At 35.7% G+C, this 23,338-nt stretch overlaps 1 protein-coding gene and 1 non-coding gene across 2 annotated transcripts; both read right to left on the bottom strand.

Annotated features, from left to right (window-relative positions):
- Positions 1 to 889: 889 nt before the first annotated feature.
- Positions 890 to 5,514, bottom strand: LOC141672622 (BTB/POZ domain-containing protein At4g08455). Its single transcript, XM_074479272.1, has 2 exons — positions 5,073 to 5,514; positions 890 to 1,644 (listed from the first exon to the last, which is right to left on the bottom strand). The coding sequence occupies exons 1-2, from the start codon at positions 5,427 to 5,429 to the stop codon at positions 1,171 to 1,173; spliced, it is 831 nt and encodes a 276-aa protein (XP_074335373.1). The 5' UTR covers positions 5,430 to 5,514; the 3' UTR covers positions 890 to 1,170.
- A 4,373-nt stretch (positions 5,515 to 9,887) lies between these two features.
- Positions 9,888 to 9,994, bottom strand: LOC141676347 (small nucleolar RNA R71). Its single transcript, XR_012556943.1, has one exon. It is a non-coding gene; the product is annotated as a small nucleolar RNA R71 (small nucleolar RNA).
- Between the last annotated feature and the right edge of the window lie 13,344 nt (positions 9,995 to 23,338).

A 23,338-nucleotide genomic window follows, 5' to 3' on the forward strand; every position in this document is an offset into this window, starting at 1 on the left:
AAAAATTATAACCCAACCCTAGTGATGGGTTGTGTCGGTTAAGATTGGGTTGAATGAGTTGAATAAGAATAATAGTAAATAATAAAAATAATGCTATATACAAAAAATAAATGATCATTTTAATTATTACAATTACATTAAAATAAGTATAAAGATATTTTATGCCGCAAGTATAAAGTTAAAAACAAACAACTCTTAAAAAAACAAGTGGAAAGTTAAAAATACACTCTTAATTCAAGAAACATAAATCCTTAATTTCACAATCTATCATAATTTTCTTTTACTCTGCATAAATATATGATAAACATAAATAATATAACCAATCAAATTGGTTTAACATAATAGTTTGTGAAAACACCTTTTTATGGTGCAGTTTATAGGTTCAATTCAATTTGAAAAGTTTAGTCCAAAATTTCGGTCAAATTCAAAATATATTATTGTTATCACTTCATTTGTCTATTACAGTTCAAGGCAAAAGCAAATGTATCAAGTTGTGTCTGAAATGAAAATAGGCTAGGAGTCGATAATGTAGAATGGAAATGAGTCCGACCTTAATATTTAGATCGGGTTTGGTTAGGGTTTTAAAAAATTAAAATCTGAATCAACTCAATATAATTGGTCCAACGAAAATTTAATCCAACTAATCCACGGGTTTAAATGTTTCGGTTTGATCGGCCCAATTAAGGGTTGGGTTAGTTTAAACGGGTTCGCTAACCCATGAGCAGCCCTGGGTACGTAGAATCGTAGATCTGATCTCTTGCAAACAAGAATAACATACATTAAAGTTGCACCATTTGGACTTAACAAAGCCCAGAGAACAATCAGAGCCTAAATCGGTACTGAAACCGGGGCAGGTTAAAATCTCTGCATTTCGGCATTACCAAACAAGGAACATAAGGCATTGCTTCAATTTAACATAGTGGTTGTGCTAAAACATCAAATCTTCATCCAACATGCAAAGTTCAATTTAGTAACCCAAAGACAAAAAGGTTCTAAACCTCCAAGTTCTTGGTTACTTTTTAGCCAAAATCAAGAGTCATTAATTTGCATGCCATGGTTTGCTAAGCACGAATATATCTAAAACATAATAATTTACCCATAAGAAAAGCTCGAATTCAAGGGAGTATAAACAGGCTTAGTCTAGATGAGATTTTTTTTGGCTGGCTGTATCTACTGAGCCTTTTTAGAGCAGCAATCTTTTAGTGATGCTGTATTAACTTGCTTGGAAAGGTAAGCTTCATAGATCTGTACAACAAGCCGAGGATCTTTCTCAACCAGCTCCTTGTACTCGTCACTCTTGCTCAGCTTGTCCATGTTATCCATTATCAGTGACTGAGATGCATCAAGCAAACTTTTTGCATTGTGCTGGTGAGAGAAAGCGAAATTCACGAGTGAATTTTCCCAGTTCAGTTTGGAGATCATGTATTTCTCACAGTATGTCTTGAGATGCTTGACCTGGTACTTTTCAGCCAATACAAGAAGGTCACAAGCCATCTGCTCATCCAAGCATGCTTCAGCAGTGTACATGTAGTTCACAAAGGCACGAAGTGCATCATATGATACATCACTGATCTTGATGGTCCCGCTTAGACTCTCCACCATTTCATTTTCAAGCATAGCCCTAAACACCGGAGATCGGCTGGCCTGTTGACAGCAAACAACATCCAAGAGGAGATGAGATTCAATTTTTCAGGTCAAAGCACATAACTCAAATAGATATAATAAAACTGAGGGTAAACTGCAAAAACATATTTAATCGAGTAAAATTTTAAACTTCCAAAAAAATTAAGAAATTAATCGAGCAAATTATGGTGTCACTTTACAGTTATTACTTATTAGTGGTGTGAACACTTCATGATACAGGAAGGGAACATAAGGCATCAAACAAAAGATGATAGCAGTGACACATTAAAAGTTCAGTTTATAACACGGAATGAATCAAAATTGTATATGCCCACTTGCTTCAGTGCAAAAATAACAAAGTAAGAGGCATTAAGAAACAACAAGATGTTACTTAGTGACTCGGTGCCTTCACATATAGTTTGTAGCAACAATATTAGCCTCATGCCAGAAAGTTGTACCAATACCTTGCGACTCACGAGTTATACTTCTGCATCCTACCAAGGCTTATGGCTGTATTTACTATGAATAATTCTAGAGGTACCAAATTGGTTCCCAAATAACACTTGTCATGATTTGATGGGATACAAGTCAATTAATAATTGTTGACCCCCATGCATTCACATAAATTCCCCCACTAATATCCTCCCAAATTGCCAACTCATCAGTGCCACATCATTTGGCCAATTTGGTACCTCTAGCACTACTCATTTACTATATTATCGTTTGTACAGAAACAAATGCTTTACTAGTCAGAACTTAAAAACTCAAACCAAGATACCGTCAAGGTACATATATAAGAAACAGTTCATTATTTTTATCAAACAATTATTCGAAGGTAAATGAATGTAGATAAATACAATTTCAAGTTCTTTATTGCCTTGTGTGATACACTCAGGCCCAACCACGGGCCCAACAACAAAAGTATTCTCAAGACGCAAGCCCAAGGGTAAAGTGGTCAATAACCTATCAGGGTCAGAAAAGTAATTGCAGAAGAGAGGATAAGGGGAGGGGAAAGAGTGGAATTAGGGCATCGGTCATTTTGGTTCATCTTAATGTTAGATCTGGGAGAGAGGAGCCTCTCGAATGCTCATTTTGTTTTCTTATTATTGCTGGTTGTATTAGAAAACTAAGTGCTATTATTGTCTGTTATTGAGTAAGATAAACAATTGCTGTGGAGAAATATTCTGTGTGATTATCAGTTTCATTACACCTTGTTACCTTGTGGATCTATTATTTATTAGACAAGTGCCCACATTTCTCAAGGGCAAACGTCCTTTTATAAAAAATCACAAGTGTTTGTCCATATTAACAAATTCAAAGTTGGGGTACTAAATACAGGTACGATAGCATTTGGGTCTTTGTGTATTTGAGAATTTTGATTTTTTTCTCAAAGAGTTTATATCTCAAGTACCTTAGAACTATCAGTAAACATGGTACTATTTCACTGGTCTCCAGAGTTCTCCAGAATGACTCAAAATTGCCTGAGAACTTTCCATTTTCTTAATTAGGAATAACATACAATTTCAATGCATGTGACCAGGTAAAGTTAGCAAAATATGTTACTATATAGAGATTTAACAGAAGATACCAGATCTACCTCAAGTGACATGGTTGAAATACTAAAACACATTAAATAATCCTTTCGATCATTTCTTTCGTCCTCAAATAAAAAAGTAAATAATTTGATCAGATAATAGGTAGTGCCTTTGTATGATAATACAACTGCACATCAAAGAAAAATGTAAATAACTATTGCCATCCTAATAAGTAGCACTATTATACTGTGTAAAACTTAAAATATTAAGTCAATTAGGCAACTGATCTTACTGGAAACTGGTAAGCTGAAGTGGTAACAAGGAAAGAAGAGAAAAATTAAGACCAATTACTAAATTAGAACAAAGTGCATACGGAGATGCAAGGAAAATGCTTCATTACTTCACTAATAACGAATTACGCAAACCAAGCATCAATTTATGCAACAAAAACAAACATAAAATCCACCAAACAAACCTACATAATATCAAGAGATAAAGAACCTAAAAATATTGGGTTCAACTGACTAAGCAATGGTGGTTGAAGAGAAAGAGTTGAAGAGAATATCGGGTTTGTGTATAAGCAAATAGAGGATATCAAAACCAATATGAATCAAATAGAAATACTATTGAGTATTGACCAATAAAATGATACATAATGTTTAGTCATAAACGCACATTCTCAGGGTTAACATGAAAAAAATGAAGAAGCTGAAAGATTAAAAACAAATTAACAAATTTCTAGAAGACATGCAACCAAATACAAACATATCAATTCTTTTGGATCTTTCCGCTTATCGAATCAACATTTTTAACATATTAAGATACGAAACATTAACAAAAACATAGAGAAAATCATCATAAAAAAGACGAGAGACAAACATATATTGCATTAATACAACCGCCTGCAAGCACACTAACAAAATATAAAGAAAATACATTTCAGATAGTAAAAAGTAAGTTCTCTAGACCCAACACCCCCACACAACCAATCTCCTGAACAAAAACCCTTAACTCCATAATCCCCCAACTCTATAAAGGCCATCATCAATCAGTTCAATCAGAATATCATCAGACATTAATATTTCAACCCAACCTAAACAAAAATATAAACAAATTAATAAAAAACGCACTAGTCACTGAAAACTAAACCCCGTAAAATTACATATATAAAAGCATATCCCTGTAATTGTCCGATTATTGTCAAAATCATATATTTCAAGAGTCCGCCTCGCTCATCTAATTCACACCCCTACATCACAAATCTCCTTACCCAAATCCCTAAACCCACTAAATCTATCAACTCTTAAGCGCATCATGCTCGACTAATTCACACACCTACATCACAAATCTCCTTACCCAAATCCCTAGACCCACTAAATCTATCAACCTCTAAAGTGCATCATCACTAGAATTTTTCAAGAGTCTGACTCGCTCGACTAACTCACACCCCTATATCACCAATCCCCTTGCCCAAAACCCAAAACACACTAAAAAAAATCCATCAATTCTAAAGTGCATCATCAATTAGTCCATTAAAACAACATAAAAAACATATAATCACTAAACACTCATCTGGGCATAGACAAAAACGCAAAAAAATCAAAATTTTAAAATACCAACATACCAAAACAGCCTTATGAACAGGAACATACAACCAACATATAATCACACAAATAACAGAAAAACGTATACTCAACATACAATTACTAAATAAATAATTAATCGGGGCAAAAATAAAAATCACACAAAAACACGAAAAATAAAAAACTAAAAGATACCCACATACCAAAAGAGCATCAATCAGTCCATTATAACAACAGAATCAACATACAATTACTAAATAATTCATCTTGGCACAAATAAAAACCACACAAAAACACGAAAAAATAAAATAAAAAAAAAATACCAACATACCAAAACAGCCTTATGAGCAGGAACAGGCACATCCTCACAAGACCCATCACACGAAGCCATCAAAACAACATCCGTAAAACACGGTGGACCAAACCGATTACTCAACTGACTCAGTGGGGCCCAGAATCTTAAAAACGAGACTTTAGACTTGAGCTCATCGATCTCACGTTTGAGTTCTTCTTCAGTTTCGCTAGCTTCTTCATAACATTCTCTACAAGTGCCAGCGTCACAACGAGTGTATTCTTCTTTACAAGATACGCATTTCATGGTGGGGTCGTCGTCGGAGTCGTCGGAGTCGTCGTCGTCATCGTCGTCGGAAATGAGTTGTGGTGGCAGTTGGTGACGGAGGCGACTCATTGTTTGGATGATTGTGATTGATTTTGATTCTCTCCTTTTTTATTTCTTGTTTTATATCTGTCACGGTTGCTAATTGCTATGCTAGGTTTGTCTTTAAAGTTTACAGAAAATACCCGTGTGCCGTGTCCTGTCTCTTTTTTCTTTTTTAGGGAAAAAATAATTTTTTGTTTTTATAATTTTTATATTTGATAATTATCAAATATTTTGAATATTATTCTTTTTAGGAAAAGTCGACAAGTGCACAAGTTAAACCAGTTACAAAAATTTCGTTGAATAACAAATCCCATATTTTGAATTGAGCGGAATTTATAATTTTTCATATTCTATTATCTTGCTAAAAACCTAAATAATAGAACTTAAACATTTATGGAATCAAAAAATTATAAATTTAATTAAAAATTAAAGGTTCTAGTTAATTTAATAAATGTACTTATACTACATTTAGGTTATTAAATACACTTTCTAACATTTGAATATAGTTTTGTAAAACAAACTCGTTTTTGATATGAAATTCAAGAGGGCTGTTCTACCAAAATATCCATTTTTGATGGCCAAATTGCTCAAAATACTTAAAAACCGGATATTCTGTCTAAAATAACCTGTGTAATGTAACATTGGTGTATTTTTATTGTGCAATAGTAGATTTCATGAATGTAACACTACAATATATAAAGAAATTACATCGTAATAAGCAAATGCAACAATTAATTTTATAAAGTTTGAAATAGCAGCTGTGTTTAGGAAACAATCCCATACACAATATTATCAAAACATCACCCACAGTATTAAAACCACAATTCAAATACTACAACCACAATCCAATATGCCAACCACAACTCCAATACGCCAACCTACTACATAGCCAAACTAAATTCACCTCAATTCATGAACCACAACTACAAATATATCCAAACTACTACATGATAATCACCTAAACATACTCGATCAAAGTAGTAGCTAGATATCAAAAGTACCAAAGTTTAACAAGTACGAAAAAATAAAGTTCAATAACATGCATATTTAAGAAGCATCGCCCCCAGTGCCGGGAGTTTGAATGTCCAGGAGTGGTAGGAGTTCCATTCTCGTCTTGATCACTAGAGATGGTAGCACATAAGTCTCCAATGTCAATTTTCGTATCAGGATTTGCCTCTCCTAGTTTCTTTAGCATCCAAGTCATGTTAACCTGGAGTTTTCTGTCAAACTTGACTACTGGTTGTTATTGTCAAATGCACTCCAACCAGTAGTTAGCAAATATATGTGGGGCTTACCTAATCAAACTCAAGTTCTATTAAAAGAACAATGAAAGTTCAAACTTAAGACAAGGTAGACATCATACAAGGTAATTGGAGTTTCTTGTATCATAGCGTGGTAAATGTGCCGAAACTTCCATTTGAGACCATGCAAATCTTTGGATACAAGGATTTGTGAAGCCATTTGTCGTTTATAATTCTACAGGACAAAATCCCAGCACCAGGCCAGCACCAAGAACTATATTTAGTATAATCATCCCGCATATAGGCACAAAATATTAAAATAAAAAAAACATGATATTGCCAGCGGAGAGAACCAGTCCTCCACAACTCTTCGAGGAACGAAAAAACCTCCATGTGTGCTAGTATCCAAAGCTGTGAAAGTCTTGAAAAACATATGTGGTATCATTGATTTTGCTGTAATTTCAATATCTTCATCTTCAGCGTGTGATTGACATAAGTTTTTCCTTCCCTCCATTTCATCTCAATCTATTTTAAATAGCCACAATATCATTCAAAATTTAATTATAATATCCTTCGAGTACAACAAGTAGTAGTTTATAATTTACAGATAAATATTGAAACATACCTCGGATTCATTTATGGAAGGTAGTTATTATAAAATCTCAAATATAGTTATTATTAAATATGAGAATAAAAAATTACCAGGTTGAATTAGAAGTAGCAAGGACATCATTTCATGCATTTAAGGATGTATTAATACGAGCCCTATAAATGCTAACAGTCTGTTGCGCCATTACTTCTTGTGTTGCTGCAATTAAAATCATTCATCTTGTCAAAATCATCAATAACATAAATACCCTATCTGTTATTCCTTAAAAACACAAGGATTTAGATTATACTTAGAAAATCAATACCAGACTTATAGTCCACATATGGAAAGATATTGGACATCTTGGAATCAAGTAAGAACTTGATTTCTATATTATAAATTTTATCTACAATTTACAAATATGTATATATGCTCCCACACACTTTACAATACCAAAGAAAAACCAAAGGCTTATAGTAACTAACATGAATACTCATTTTATGTTATGGTATTTGCATTCTAGATGGACGGTATTGAGTGGCATTTATGACACTTTATTACGCTCCGTAAAGTTTTGAATTGGTGTATTTGTACTTAAGTTATCGGTGTTTTAATGTGTTTTCTAGTGTTTTGCATTTTCAGCCATTCTCCGGGTAACTAGGTGAATTAGCATTATTTTGGTGCTAATTTGGTGCTAGGAAGATGTTGGAATAAAGCTAGTAGAAGACCAGATCAAATCAAGGAGAAAAGAAAAAGTCGGTTTTTGGGTCAGAGAGCCAGCGCGCCCGCGCTATCAAAGCGCGCGCCCGCGCCAAAACATCAGAAACCCAGCACGCCCGCGCTGATGAAGCGCGCGGCCGCGCCGTGTCGGGATGCAGAATTCCTGATTCTACTCAAATTCCTGATTCCTCTTCTACTTTGCATGGGGCTGCTATATAAATAATTTAAAGCTCGTTTTTTATAAGATATCAAGGTAGAGACATATCAGAGCTAAGGAGAAGAAGGCAAGAGACCTATAGCACAATTCAACAAAGGCGAAGACAATCTAGTTTATTCTTGTGAATCTTTGTTTTGAGTTGTAATCTTGGATGCTCGTTTCTTGCTTTGTTGAACCTATACTCTTGTGTTAACTTTGTTTTATTATTTGTTATAAAGACTACGTTTATTATACCATGCTTTCATCGGAACCCACGTTGATGATGAGTCTGATTATGGGCTAATCGTTATCGTGGGGTTCTAGCGGATTTATTTATGAATTTCATTAGTTAAATTGTTTCGACGCTTTAGTGTGTGGTGATTGTATGATAACCTATTATTGGTTGTGCATATTCGTCTTATGAGCATCACGAACTTATAAGATAGCGTGTTAATTCTTAATGAAGCGAAAGTGAATTTAAGGATTTAGAACTTTCCATGCTAGCATAGGTTCATGTATTTGTTATGCATGATTCGTAGGTAATTTTAACCATCTTACTTACCCTATGTAATCAAGATAGATAACTTATGCTTAAACCGTTATGTTGTCAAATTCTATAGACATGTAGGGTCTCAATATAATTGGTGTCTATCCAGCTTCTATCTCTTTTGTGGATGTCTAGTAGTATGGTATTCATACAACGAAAGTTTGTGTTTATCAGTTTTGTGTTATCTGATTCGGGTCATCACCATTACATGCTAAGGTTAAGAACAATAAGACTATTGAATGAAGTATTTAATGAAGTTAGAATCCCATGTTTGTCTTATATATTAATTTCATCATTCTTATTTCCTTAGTTATAATTGTTAGTTTAATTCTTCGTTATAAACAATCCCAAATTGTTATTCGTCTTAGCATTGAATAATAACCATATCATCTGTGCATAAGTGCATAAATTAATTAGTTAACCAAGCCAGTCTCTGTGGGAATGAACTATAAATAATTCTATATTACTTGCGAACGCGTATACTTGCGTGTAATATTAGCGCGTGTTTAGCGACTAACAAGTTTTTGGCGCCGCTGCCGGGGACTGCAGTGTTAATTTTTAGTTTATGTGTTTGTCATCAGTGGTCGTTAAATTTCATTGACTCGGACATTGTTACTTATCTATTTTCTTGTCTTATTTCAGGTACTCTAGCGATTGTGTATGCATACGCGTTCGCGGTCTCGTAAGAGAACTCTGGATAAAGTCGAGGAAGAAATTGTAATGGTTCGAAGGGAAGTTTTTGAAGAAGAAGAAGAGAAGATAGAAGAAGAAGAGAAAGTCGAGGAACCAATTTTAGTAGTGATGAGAGATTAAGCAGAAAATCCTAAGGCCTTGATGGACTACTCTCGGCCTAAGATCAATGATATTCAGTCGAGCATCATCAGACCAGCCATCTCGGCTACCACTTTTTGAGATCAAGTCGAGCACGATTCAGATGATACAGAACTCAGTTCAGTTTGAGGGTTCTCCTACTGAAGACCCCAACATGCACACCAGGGATTTCATCGAGATCTGCGACACTTTCAAGTTCAATGGTGTGACTGAAGATGCTATCAAGTTGCGACTCTTCCCATTCTCTCTGAGGGACAAGGCAAAGTGCTGGTTACATTCTCTACCACCAGGGTCTATCACCACATGGGAGGATCTTGCCCAAAAGTTTCTCACTAAATTCTTTTCTATGGCAAAGATTGCTGCAATCAGGAATGCTCTTACTCGGTTTGCTCAGAAAACTGGAGAATCTCTGTATGAGGCTTGAGATCGATATAAGGAGATGCTAAGGAAGTTCCCACACCATGGCATGCCTGATTGGATGATTATAAACTGCTTCTACAATGGATTGGGTGCTGCTTCTAGACCCATGCTCGATGCAGCATCAGGAGGAGCCTTGTGGGCTAAGAGCTACGATGAAGCCTATGAATTGATTGAATTGATGGCTGCTAATGAATACCAGAATCCTTCCCAGAGACTGACTCAGGGAAAAATAGCTGAAATTCTGGAATTGGATGCAGCAACTGCTATAGCTGCCCAACTTAAGGCTTTGACGATGAAGGTGGACACTTTTGCTAATTATAAAGTTAATCAAATCACTAGTATCTGTGACCTTTGTGCTGGTAACCATGAGACTGATCAGTGCACAATTTCTAGTGAATCAGCTCAGTTCGTGAGCAACTTTCAGCGTTCGCAGCAACCTGTGCCAGCCACTTATCATCCCAACAACTGAAATCATCCTAATTTCAGTTGGAGCAATGCTCAGAATGCGGTTCAACAGCCTTATCAGCAGTATCCAGCTAAGCAGTACAACCCTCCGGTTTTCAGCAACCGCAATATGCACCAAGGTAGCAACTTCAGCTGCAACAAGCTAATATAAAATCTGAATTAGAGGAGTTGAAGCTTATGTGCAAGAGTCAAGCTGTTTCTATAAAGATCTTGGAAAATCAAATTGGACAAATTGTCAATGCCTTGTTAAATCGTCAACCTGGTACATTACCTAGTGACACTGAAGTGCCAGGAAGCTAAGGAGCAGGTAAAGGCAATCACTTTGAGGTCTGGAAAGGTTGCGAATCTCGAACAAATTCAAGTTTCGACTGAAGAAGCTGGGGATGAAGAAGAAGTAGAGCAGCAGGAAGTAAAAGTGGAACCAAGGAAAATTACTGTTGAGCACACTCCTCCTGAGGGTAATACAGGGGAGAAACAGATCTATCCTCCACCGCCTTTTCCTAAGCAGCTGCAGAAGAAAAAGCTGGAAAAGCAATTTGAGAAGTTTCTGGAGGTGTTCAAGAAACTTCATATCAACATAACTTTCGCTGACGCTTTTGAGCAGATGCCTAGTTACGCAAAGTTTATAAAAGGTATTCTCTCTCGGAAAGTGAAACTAGACAATTTAGAGATAGTCGCTCCCATGGAGGAATGCAGTGCTGTGCTGCAACAAAAGTTACCTCCGAAACTTAAAGATCCAGGAAGCTTCACTATTCCGTGTACTATTGGAAAAGTGTCTTTTGACAAATGCTTATGTGACTTGGGAGCTAGCATCAATCTGATACCTTTGTCAATCTTCAAGCAGTTGGACTTACCTGATCCAAAACCGACTTATATGAATTTACAGTTGGCCGACCGTTCTATTACATATCCGCGAGGTATTGTGGAGGATGTCTTGGTCAAGGTTGATAAACTCATCTTCCCTGTTGATTTCGTAATTCTTGATTTCGAGGAGGATAAGAAGATTCCCATAATTTTGGGAAGACCTTTCTTGGCGACTGGCCGAACCTTGATATATGTGCAGAAGGGTGAGCTTACAATGCGAGTGTTGGATCAGGATGTAACTTTTAATGTGTTCAATGCTATGAAATTTCTTATAAAAAATAAGGAGTGCCAAAAGGTGGAGTTGGTCGATTCCGTGGTGACTTCGGAACTTGATCAATTACTGAGGTCTGATGCCTTAGAGAAGGCCTTATTGGGGAATTCAGATAGTGAAGATGATGAAGGTGAAAAGCAATTGCAATATCTGAAAGCTTCTCCCTGGAAGAGGAAGATTGATATGCCTTTGGAATCTCTTGGAATGGAGGAATTGAACAAAGCTCCTAAACGCCTCAAGCCATCTATTGAGGAAGCTCTCACTCTTGAGCTTAAGCCTTTACCTGAGCATTTGAGGTATACTTTTTTAGGTGATGCATCTACTCTGCATGTGATTATTGCGTCTGACCTTTCAGGTAGTGACGATGAGAAGCTTCTGAGGATTATGAGAGAGTTCAAATCGGCAATTGGTTGGACTATAGCAGATATCAAGGGAATCATCCCTTCTTATTGCATGCATAAAATTCTGCTAGAGGAAGGTAGCAAGCCTATAGTCGAGCAGCAAAGAAGACTTAATCCGATCATGAAGGAAGTAGTGAAGAAGGAAATTCTTAAGTGGCTAGATGCAGGGATCATCTATCCTATTTCTGACAGTTCATGGGTGAGCCCAGTTCAATATGTGCCAAAGAAAGGTGGAATTACTGTGGTAGTAAATGAGAAGAATGAGCTATTCCTACACGAACAGTCACGGGGTGGAGAGTTTGTATGGACTACAGGAAGCTGAACAAGGCCACTAGGAAGGATCACTTCCCTTTACCCTTCATTGACCAGATGCTTGACAGATTGGCTGGTCATGAGTAATACTGTCTTCTGGATGGCTATTCGGGTTACAATCAGATTTATATCGCTCCAGAAGATCAGGATAAGACTACCTTCACTTGTCTATTTGGTACTTTCACCTTCAGACGAGTTTTTTTGGTCTGTGTGGTGCACCAACCACATTTCAGAGATGTATGATGGCCATCTTTTCTGATATGATTGGCCATAATGTGGAGGTGTTCATGGACGACTTCTCTGTATTTGGCGATTCTTTCGATGAATGCTTGCAAAATCTTGGACACGTTCTCAAGAGGTGTGTTGAGACCAATCTGGTTCTCAATTGGGAGAAATGTCACTTAATGGTGTGACAGAAAATTATTCTTGGGCATAATGTTTCTAGTAAGGGTCTTGAGGTGGACAAAGCCAAGGTGGGGGTCATTGAGAATCTTCCTCCACCTATTTCTGTTAAGGGAATTCACAGTTTTCTTGGTCATGCGGGTTTCTATAGACATTTCATCAAGGACTTTTCAAAGATTTCGAAGCCATTGTGCAGTTTGCTAGAGAAAGATGTCCCTTTCACGTTTGATGACGAATGTCTTGCAACTTTTGAGACATTGAAGAAGAGTTTAATCACGGCACCTATCATAACTGCACCTGATTGGAATGAACCTTTTGAGATGATGTGCGATGCAAGTGACTATGCAGTTGGAGCAGTTCTTGGGAAGAGAAAGAACAACATATTTCATGTGGTCTACTACGCTAGCAAGACCCTAAATGGTGCTCAACTATATTATACTACTACGGAGAAAGAACTTTTGGCTATTGTCTATGGTTCTGAGAAATTTTGATCTTATCTACTTGGGACTAAAGTGACAGTTTTCACTGATCACGCTGCAAATCGTTATCTCGTCTCAAAGAAGGACTCAAATCCTAGATTGATTAGATGGGTTCTTTTGCTTCAAGAATTTGAACTAGAGATCAAGGACAAAATGGGGACTAAAAATCAAGTCGCTGATCATCTCTCGCGTTTAGAGAACCCTAATACTACTTCATTGGATAAGACATTGATAAATGAGTCTTTTCCCGACGAGCAGCTGTTTGGAGTGCAAGAAGAAGAATCGTGGTTTGCAGACATTGTGAACTATCTTGTGAGTAATATCATTCCTCCCGACTTATCAAATGCTCAAAGGAAGAAGTTTCTACATGAAGTGAAATGGTATATGTGGGATGGGCCGTTTCTTTTTCATCAAGGAGCTGACAACTAACGATGCGAAAGTGGTGCTTAATTTTCTTCACAAGCAGATATTCACAAGGTTTGGAACTCCAAGAGTCATAATCAGTGATGAGGGGTCGCATTTTTGCAATCGTAAGTTCACTGCTATGATGCAAAGGTATAATGTGAATCATCGCATTACCATGGCTTATCATCCTCAAACAAATGGTCAAGCTGAGGTGTCTAACAGAGAGATCAAGCATATTTTAGAGAAAGTTGTGTGTCCATCGAGGAAAGATTGGTCTTTGAAGCTTGATGAAGCTGTTTGGGCGTATAGAACAGCATACAAGACTCTATTGGGAATGTCGCCGTTTCAGTTGGTCTATGGTAAGGGGTGTCATTTGCCTGTGGAGCTCGAGCATAAGGCGTATTAGGCTTTGAAGAAATTGAATCTTGACTTGGATGCGGCTGAAAAAAAGAGGATGCTTCAATTGAATGAACTAGACGAGTTTCGACTTCAAGCTTATGAGATCAACAAAATGTACAAGGAGAAAGTCAAGATGTGGCACGATAGGGTATAGTGCTCAAATCATTTGTGTCGGGGCAACAAGTATTTTGTTTAACTCTCGTCTCCGTCTTTTTCCTGGAAAATTAAAGTCAAGATGGTCAGGGCCCTTCATAATCAAAACTGTGTTTCCGTATGGAGCGGTGAAAATTTTTGAAAGTGATTCGGGCCAAGCATTCAAGGTAAATGGTCAGATATTGAAGCATTACTATGGTTACACGGCAAACCATGAGGTGATTAGTGCCGTTTTATTGTCCATTTGAGCTCAAGGTTCTACGTCGAGCTAGCGACGTAAAAGAAGCGCTTCTTGGGAGGCAACCCAAGTTTGTTGTACATTAGTAGGTAGAGGAAGCAAGAAGAAAGGAGAAAAACACAAAAAAATCAGAAAAAGAAAAAAATTCAGGGTCAACTTCAGTAGCCAAGCGCGGCCGCGCTGATCTAGCGCGCGGCCACGCTGTTTTTCCAGAAGGTAAGCGCCCGCGCTGATTTTGCAGAAGGTGAGCGCGGCCGCGCTGTCCAAACGCGCGGCCGCGCTGGGGTCCCGACTTAGAAAAAAATAAAAATAACAGTTTGAAGAGTAAAAAACGGGATGTTTGCTACAAAATCAATTTCAAACCGAATTTTACTCTTCCACATCCCAAATTTCCCTCTCCAAATCAAACCCATTATTTCCACGAATCCCATAATCAATTCCCACTTATATTCCATATCTAATTCTCATCTCCCCACCTATAAATACACATACTTATAAACAAACTTCTCCACCACTTCACAAATTCTCACACAAATCTCTCTCAAACACTTAGTTTTTATTCTCTCTTATTCAATCCCAATGGCACCCAAGAGACAAAGGACGCAAGTAAGCTGCAGCACCACCGATTCTTCATCTGCAGGTGGTGTGAGGCTAAGGTTTTCTACTCCTGAAGCTGAAGTGGAGTACACGAGGCTTCTCTCAAAGCTTATTGCGAAGGAGCGAGGGTTTCTGCCATCAGGGAAGGATAGTAAGTTGTTGGAGATGATTATTGAGATGGGGTGGGTTCCTTTTTGTGAGGCTCCCGTTGCTATGCCCATGAGTGTTATGCGGGAGTTTTATGCTAACGCAAAGGCGGAGAAGAATGGCTTCACGGTGGTTAGGGGGATGACTATAGAGTGCAGTGCTGATGCCATTAGGAGGGTGATTGAGCAGCCCGCAAGGAAGCCCGGTCAAGACACTTGGAACGATAAGACTCCCGAGGACTTCAACTTGGATCTGATCACTGCGACTCTGTGTGTGACTGAGACTCACTAGAAGTTCAAGAGGGGCACTACTGATTACTCCATTTTCCCTGCGTCGTGCATGAACAGGTTTGCACGGGCTTGAAACTCGTTAATTTGTGCTAATATCATGCCATCTTCTCATGTGCATGAGATTACTGTGGAGCGTGCTCGTCTGCTATGGGATATTCTTTATGGCGACTATGTTTATTTGGGGATGGTGATTTATCAAGAGATTTTGAAATTCTTGAGAGGAGGTACCACATGTGCTATACCCTATACGTCCGTTGTGATGAAGCTGTGCATGGCAGTTGGTATTCATTGGCCCGCATATGAGCAGCTACAACTTCCCAGTGCTCCTATTGACATTTCTACACTATTGAGTATGCAAGAGTGAAATGGAAGGAAGACCGATCCTAAGGGGCTTGGTTATTCATATGATCATCTGTCTGGTGGTGTGCCTGCAGATCAGACTTTTGCGGGAGGTTCTTCGCAGGCCCGTCGAGTAGCTTGGAGAGCTCAGTTAGGAGAGTAGGCTGGTTCGTCGCAGCAGCAGAAGCAGCAGCAGGAGCAGAGGTTGGAGCTGGTTTGAGTTCGATGCAGTATAGGCGTCTAGCAAGGAGAATGAATGCGATGCACGACATCCATAGTCGGTTTGCATATGATCTCACCCAGGCACTTGGGACTGCATTTAGAGCCACCGTTATTAACATTCAGTGGCCAGTATTTGGTGAGGACTCCGTGTATCCACCTCTAGACACGCCTGACACTCCATTCGTTGAGGGTGATGATTCTGATTCAGAGTAGGTATGCCTGATTCCTTACTATTACCTTCACTGAGGACAGTGAATATTTTAAGTTTGGGGCTAGTAGTTGAAGGAATATGTTTTGTGTGAGTCGTATATAGTTGCATATTCATGATAGTTTAGTGCATATAGTTTGCATATTTTGCCATATAGTTTTTTTTGTAGTTTTATGATAATTTGTTCATGTAGTTTCATGCATGTGCATAATAACATGACCCCTTAGATGATTTGTCCGATTAATTTGTGATATTGATGCTAGTGTAGTGATGTCGTATTTAGTGATGTTAAGTCTTATCGAATTAATTTGCATGCTAGAGACACTTGTATTTATTTAAGTCTTATAGGTTGCTAAAGTGCTAGATCATGGTCATGGCTTGTTTTTTTATCGAGGTTTAATCGCTTGTTTATATTTAGAATTTGGGATATTCTCTTAATAATAAATTAGCATGGATATTTAAAAAATTGGAGAAAATTGGATTTCATTGCTAGTAGTGTGGATAGGTGTCAAATGGCTAGTAGCCGGCTCATATTTATATGAGTAGACTAGGGTTGAACGAGATGAAGCGAAACACACTCGTTCAGAAATTTGAAAAAAAAAGAAAAAAAAGAGAAATTTGAAAAAAAGAAAAAAAAAGTGTTATGTATAATTGATCACGAGTGGGCTCTTTAGTACTCAAGTTATTAAGTTCTTAGGGGACTTTGTGCCTAGTGACCTAAGACTTTTATAGTCTGAGATCCGCTAACCTAACGCTCGTTACATGGATACTATTGTATAAGTCTTTTGTGGACCTCACTCAGTGCAAGATCAAATAAGCATAGTTGTTTGTTTTGTTATGAATAAAAGCGTGAATCCATGTTAAACTCTGATATAAAAATTGAAGTGTTATAAGTTATTTTGAGTCTAGCTTTTATTTTATTTATAAACTTGCGATTGCTTTGATAAGTAGTGAGTCATGATTGTTGATCTAGTTGCGATAGTATATCTGTAAGCAGTTGCACACACGCACGTCTTTGTTTTGTAAATTGATTTGTGAGGGTTAGTTAATCTTTATGCGAATAACTGCATTTGTTGAGGTGTTGCTTGTATATTGGTTTAGTTATTCTATGGGGATCGTTGCATTCATTTAGTTGCATTCATGCATTTTTATTTCTTGTTCTTTGAGTCTGTTTATGCTTGAGGATAAGTATCGATTCAAGTTTGGGGGTATGTTTAGTGGCATTTATGACACTTTATTACGCTCCATAAAGCTTTGAATTGGTGTATTTGTACTCAAATTATTGGTATTTTAATGTGTTTTCTAGTGTTTTTGCATTTTCAGACATTTTCCGGGTAATCAGGTGAATTAACATTGTTTTGGTGCTAATTCGGTGTCAGGAAGGTGTTGGAATAGAGCTAGTGGAAGACCAACTCAAATCAATAAGGAGAAAAAAAGAAGTCAGTTTTTGGGTCAGAGAGCCAGCGCCCCCGCGCTGTCAAAGCGCGTGCCCGCGCCCAAACATCAGAAACCCAGTGCTAAGGAGAATTTAAATATAAACAATTTAAAGCTCGTTTTTATAAGATATCAAGGCAGAGATATATCAGAGCTAAGGAGAAGAAGGCAAGAGACCTATAACACAATTCAACAAAGGCGAAGATAATCTAGTTTATTCTTGTGAATCTTTGTTTTGAGTGATAACCTTGGATGCTCATTTCTTGTTTTGTTGAACCTATACTCGTGTGTTAACTTTGTTTTATTATTTGTTATAAAGACCACGTTTATTATACCATGCTTTCATCGGAACCCACGTTGATAATGAGTCCGATTATGGGCTAATCATTATCGTGGGGTTCAAGCGGATTTATTTATAGATTTATTTAGTTAAATTGTTTCGACGCTTTAGTGTGTGGTGATTATATGATAACCTAGTATTGGTTGTGCGTATTCGTCTTATGAGCGTCGCAAACTTATAAGATAGCGTGTTAATTCTTAATGAAGCGAAAGTGAATTTAAAGATTTAGAACTTGCCATGCTAGCATTGGTTCATGTATTTGTTATGCATGATTCATAGGTAATTTTAACCATCTTACTTGCCCTATATAATCAAGATAGATAAATTGTGCTTAAACCATTATGTTGTCAAATTCTATAAACATATAGGGTCTCAATATAATTGGTGTCTATCCAGCTTCTATCTCTTTTGTGGATGTCTGGTAGTATGCTATTCATACAACGAAGGTTGGTGTTTATCAGTTTTGTGTTATCTGATTAGTGTCATCACCATTACATGCTAAGGTTAAGAACAATAAGACTATTGAATGAAGTATTTAATGAAGTTATAATCCCATGTTTGTCTTATATATTAATTTCATCTTTCTTATTCCCTTAGTTATAATTGTTAGTTTAATTCTTAGTTATATACAATCCCAAATTGTTATTCTTCTTAGCATTGAATAATAACCATATCATCGGTGCATAAGTGCATAAATTAATTAGTTAAACCAGCCAATCTATATGGGAACGAACTAGAAATAATTTTATATTCCCTGTGAATGCGTATACTTGCGTGTATAATTAGCACATGTTTAGCGACTAACAGACGGCTCAATGCTTCTTGCGGTAGAGTCAGGTGGCCTAAATTTGTAATTGACATCTAGAGCAATTTTTAACAACCTATGGTAAGTGATGGTGAATATAAGGTGCACTTAGGTTTCATCAGCCAAGACGCTGAGAATTCCTGCTCAACGTCATCAACATGACTAACATAATACATAGAAACATGAAGACAAATTACAAGTACATCAATTGATCAGGGTTAACAACTACACACACAAATAAAAAAAATCAAAGTAATTACAAATATACACACACAAACAAAAGAAGACTACTATGTATACACCGAAATTAATCAAAAATATATAAATTTACGTGTATACAGAGAGAGATGGAGAGAGGGGGAGGGAAAGGGAGGGAGGGAGACCAATAGACCTATAAAAAAGGTTTATACATCTGTCATTTATTAACAGACTCATAATCATGCCTTTTACCTATATATGTGTCTCTTGACTCTTCAACAGATGTATAAAATCACTTCATACGTCTGATTTTCTATACCAGACGCAAATAAGATGACGCATATGATACATTTTGTACTAGTGATTGACCTGAATGAGCAAACAAAATGGAAGATATCCTGCCTACGGAATTAAAATTTTGACCAATATATATTTAATTTAGGACACAAAATCTGTACTCCCTGGAGCCTGGAGAATGAAACTTAAACTTACCATGTAGTTAATACTTAAAACATATTATAAATAAAATGTTCTTTCTAGAAGTGAATATCATTCAAACTATACAAACTTAAATTTTGTATGATCAGTTCACAAATAACCCTAGTGGCCCAATGGCCAAACCTCATGAAGCTACATTTGCTATTATAGTTACCAACTTCAAACACAACAATATCAAAAAGTACATCGCACATTCAATCTAGTTACAAACATAAGCATCAGTTAGCAACACAACCAAGATACTTCAATTGAAATTTACAAAGAAGTAAGGAACATGACTAAATGACATAATTAAGACAAATTTAAAAACTGGACACTGTTTTTATCTATGTCCACAACCTCTAGTATCTCAGTAGATGTGATTCTGACCTTGAAGAAGAAGTAATCTATTCCAATTTTGTATAAAGTTAGTTAAGCTTTCAAACTTCATATATATACATATATTTATGCTAAAAATAGAGACTACTTTTATCTCATTACTATCAAAGAAAAGAATCATGAACATCAAATATATTATCAAAACCAATAATTTTTTTTATGTTGACTAAACAAGTTCAGGTAATTAGGACATACATATCTTTTTCCATTTTTTTCCGTTAAATCGCTGAACAGTTTGCAGCAAAATCTCATCTTATGTCAAAGTGAAATAACATTTGAAAACCCCTATACCAAATGAAAAAATTCAATTGTATAAGAAGGCTTTATGCATAATAAAATAAAAGGACCAAAAAAGTAATACGTATATTACTTAGATGTCAACCAAAAATTATTGCCATTGTAATCGGGCACTCTGAAGGATCATAAGGAAATGGTTTGTACCTCTTCAGGAGTCCATTATCCCTTCGTAGATCGCCTGGTAGGACCACTAGTCATCCTACAAACAGTCATAGATTTAAACAAGTTCAATTTACAAAGTACACATACTTCAATCGCTTAGACCCAATTATCTGAGAAAGTAAAAGAGGAAATCAATAAAAAAGAACCCTAATCAGAAGCCCCAACGAATGTAAAAGCCGAATTATAGCAAAAGTTTACCTTAATCGCCTATTATAGCAAAAGCCCCAATTTATGAAACCCTAATCGCCTGCAAATTGAAAAAATGAATCTTAGCAACCCTAATCGGAGAAACTACGTGTGTTTGTGTATTCAAATACCTTCAACTTCAATTCGGAGCTCTATTTATCTTCAATCAGAGAGACTAATGAAATGGTTTGAAGAGAGAGTATAAAGAGGGAGAGAAAGAGAGAGATATAGAGAGACTAGTGAGAGAGACTAGTGAGTGGGTTTGAAGAGAGAGTATTAAGCGAGATAGAGGGAAAGATGAAGATAAAGAGACACTTGTGAGAGGGGTTGGAGCTCAATCCATTATTCCAATGAGACGGGTGAAAGTGTCTGAGTGAAGAGAGTATATAAAATTTTTAGTTTAGGTAGGAATATTACCGCACATATAATTTCACCTTGATAACTGTGTCCTTCCATTTTTTCAATTTTGTTTATTAAATCTGTAAATTATTTATTTTCATATATAAGGAAAATATCTTATTTTATTTAAATATAATTTCATTTGTCTTTGAAACAAAATTTAATAAACCTTAAAATTTTCGTAAGATTTTATATGACATTTTAAATTCAAAAATATTCTAGAATATAATTATAATAATTAATTTTATATTAATATACTCACTTTAATAATTTTAAAAATAAAAAAGTAGCTATTGTAACAGGAAGTGCTGGTGTTACAGCAACAACGTAACTCTTGTGCAACACTAGCTTTACATCTATTGTAACACCATATAAGTACTGTTACAATAGCTTAAGAATTTCTTAGCTACTGCAACGAAATGCTTGTAACGCTTATAAAAAAAAAAATATTGCATCAGACCACTTATGGCGTAGTGATTGTTTAAGGATATAATTGTTGAAACGTGATCCGATGTTTGATCCAATTATTTTATATATTATATCTTTATCTATCTATATTATTATATTAAAGACAAAATATTGAAAGTTGGGTTGATAGTCATCTGGTCACTAAATCCAAAGCATTAGCTATTAAAGATCCAGTTAATGAGAATTTTTAGATGTCATCTTAATTTTTTTTTGTATGAGGTGATGCATATTTCAAATCTCACCTAACAACATATTAAATTTATGATATAATCATATAAAATTTTATAAAAGGGGATGCAAGGTTCGATCCCATCAACAACATAAAAATTGTAATTTACAATATATAATAATAAATAAAACCGTGCATCGCACTGGTTATATACTACTAGTTTATAATAAGGGGAAAGTATTCCTTATCCAAAATTTTGGTCTTGTACTGTCAAAGCCATCTCAACCATTCATCCTATATTTTTAAAAATAGACGATCAAGATTGTATCTTAATAAAATCATAATCTTAATAAAATCATAAATAGAAAATGATTATATTATTCTACCACTATTCAAACACTAGAATGTGATAAAAATGTTATAATATATTTCTAAATATAATATGATTAGAGGTTCGATTAATCATGAAAATAAAAAAATACATTATTTTTTTGATAATTACTCACGCACACACTAATAGTCGAACCTGTGACATTCAGCAAGGGGGACACGAGTTCAACCACTGCAACAACACTTTGTTGACAATATTACATTGTTCTGCTACAATTCAAAAACTAAAATAGGATAAAATAATACAACCTAGATAGAATATGATTAGATATTCTTATATATGTAGCTATATAATATACAATTGCCAAAATAATTAATTTAATTAAATAATATATAATTATAAATATTTGCATATTTGTTATTACAGTACTGCAATAAATTATCAAAAATAAAAATAATATTGCAACAGAATTATAAATAACAACATATATGTACATTAAAAAATTATTAAAATAAATTTAAAAAGTAAAATAAGAACATTTTAAAAATCGTGCATTACACGGTCAATAAGCTTTGTATGTACTAAAAAATATTTAATTCTTGAAAATTCTTCTTTTGCTAATTCTAACAAAATAAATTAGTTTTCAAAAATGTCATTTGTAATTTTTTTTAAAAGGTATATCTTTTATTTGTAAATCTAATCATACATGTTCATATTAGAAAGAACAAATTTTAATGTTTACTACAATCAATTGGTTAAAAAGATGATAACTATCCTTTTGGTCACATGTTCGAATCCCACGAGAGGAGAATTTATGATTATACCTCATGAGTCAGAGTCTGTCATTTAAATACGGTTTACTTTGGTATCCCCAGTGCGCACCCGAAAGAGAGTGGCTGCGGGTTACCTATGATAAAGGAAAATATCAAAATTTCGTAACCAAACAAAATATATAATCATTTTGACTTTATCTTCAAAGAAAATCGAACCTACATGGCTACCTATTTATTTGGCATAAAAAATAAATACAAAAAATATTACATAAAACTAAAATCACTAAATACAGGAACCAACCTAAGCGCAAGTGCGCAACAGCAGCTTCCTCGAGACTTCTATGATAATGTCAATGTCACATTTTTTGCAAGGACATGATATATTGATATTTTTCCGAATATAGCTATCTGCTCACTACTATATTTTTTTCTTTTAATCATTTTGTTTGAATTATTCCGATGCAAAGATCAAACTCAGATACGATTGATCCAGAAAATGACTACTCAACCACAAATTCAGATACGATTTATCCAAAAAATAGCTGCTCAACTACAAACTCAGATACGATTGATCCAAAAAATGTCTACTCAACCGCAACCAAAACTAGTCACAGTATCACTAAATCGATCATGATCCTCTACTTCTCGCTGGTGTCATAATCTCTCCAGCTAATCCATTCAGCTATTTTTGCGAAATTTCCCGCCATATTCAGTTATGCCAGCCTGTCATTGTGTTTGCCACGTCAGAAAGACAGAAACATT

This window comes from Apium graveolens, chromosome 7, assembly GCF_009905375.1.
Source record: "Apium graveolens cultivar Ventura chromosome 7, ASM990537v1, whole genome shotgun sequence".
NCBI lineage: Eukaryota > Viridiplantae > Streptophyta > Magnoliopsida > Apiales > Apiaceae > Apium > Apium graveolens.

Bases quoted from the DNA above. Each gene is read 5' to 3' on its own strand.
- LOC141672622 (XM_074479272.1), bottom strand. From the start codon at position 5,429: ATGAGTCGCCTCCGTCACCAACTGCCACCACAACTCATTTCCGACGAC. The intron at 1,645-5,072 runs GTATGTTGGTAT...TGCTGTCAACAG, and splicing joins CTGCTCATAAGGCTGTTTTG to GCCAGCCGATCTCCGGTGTT.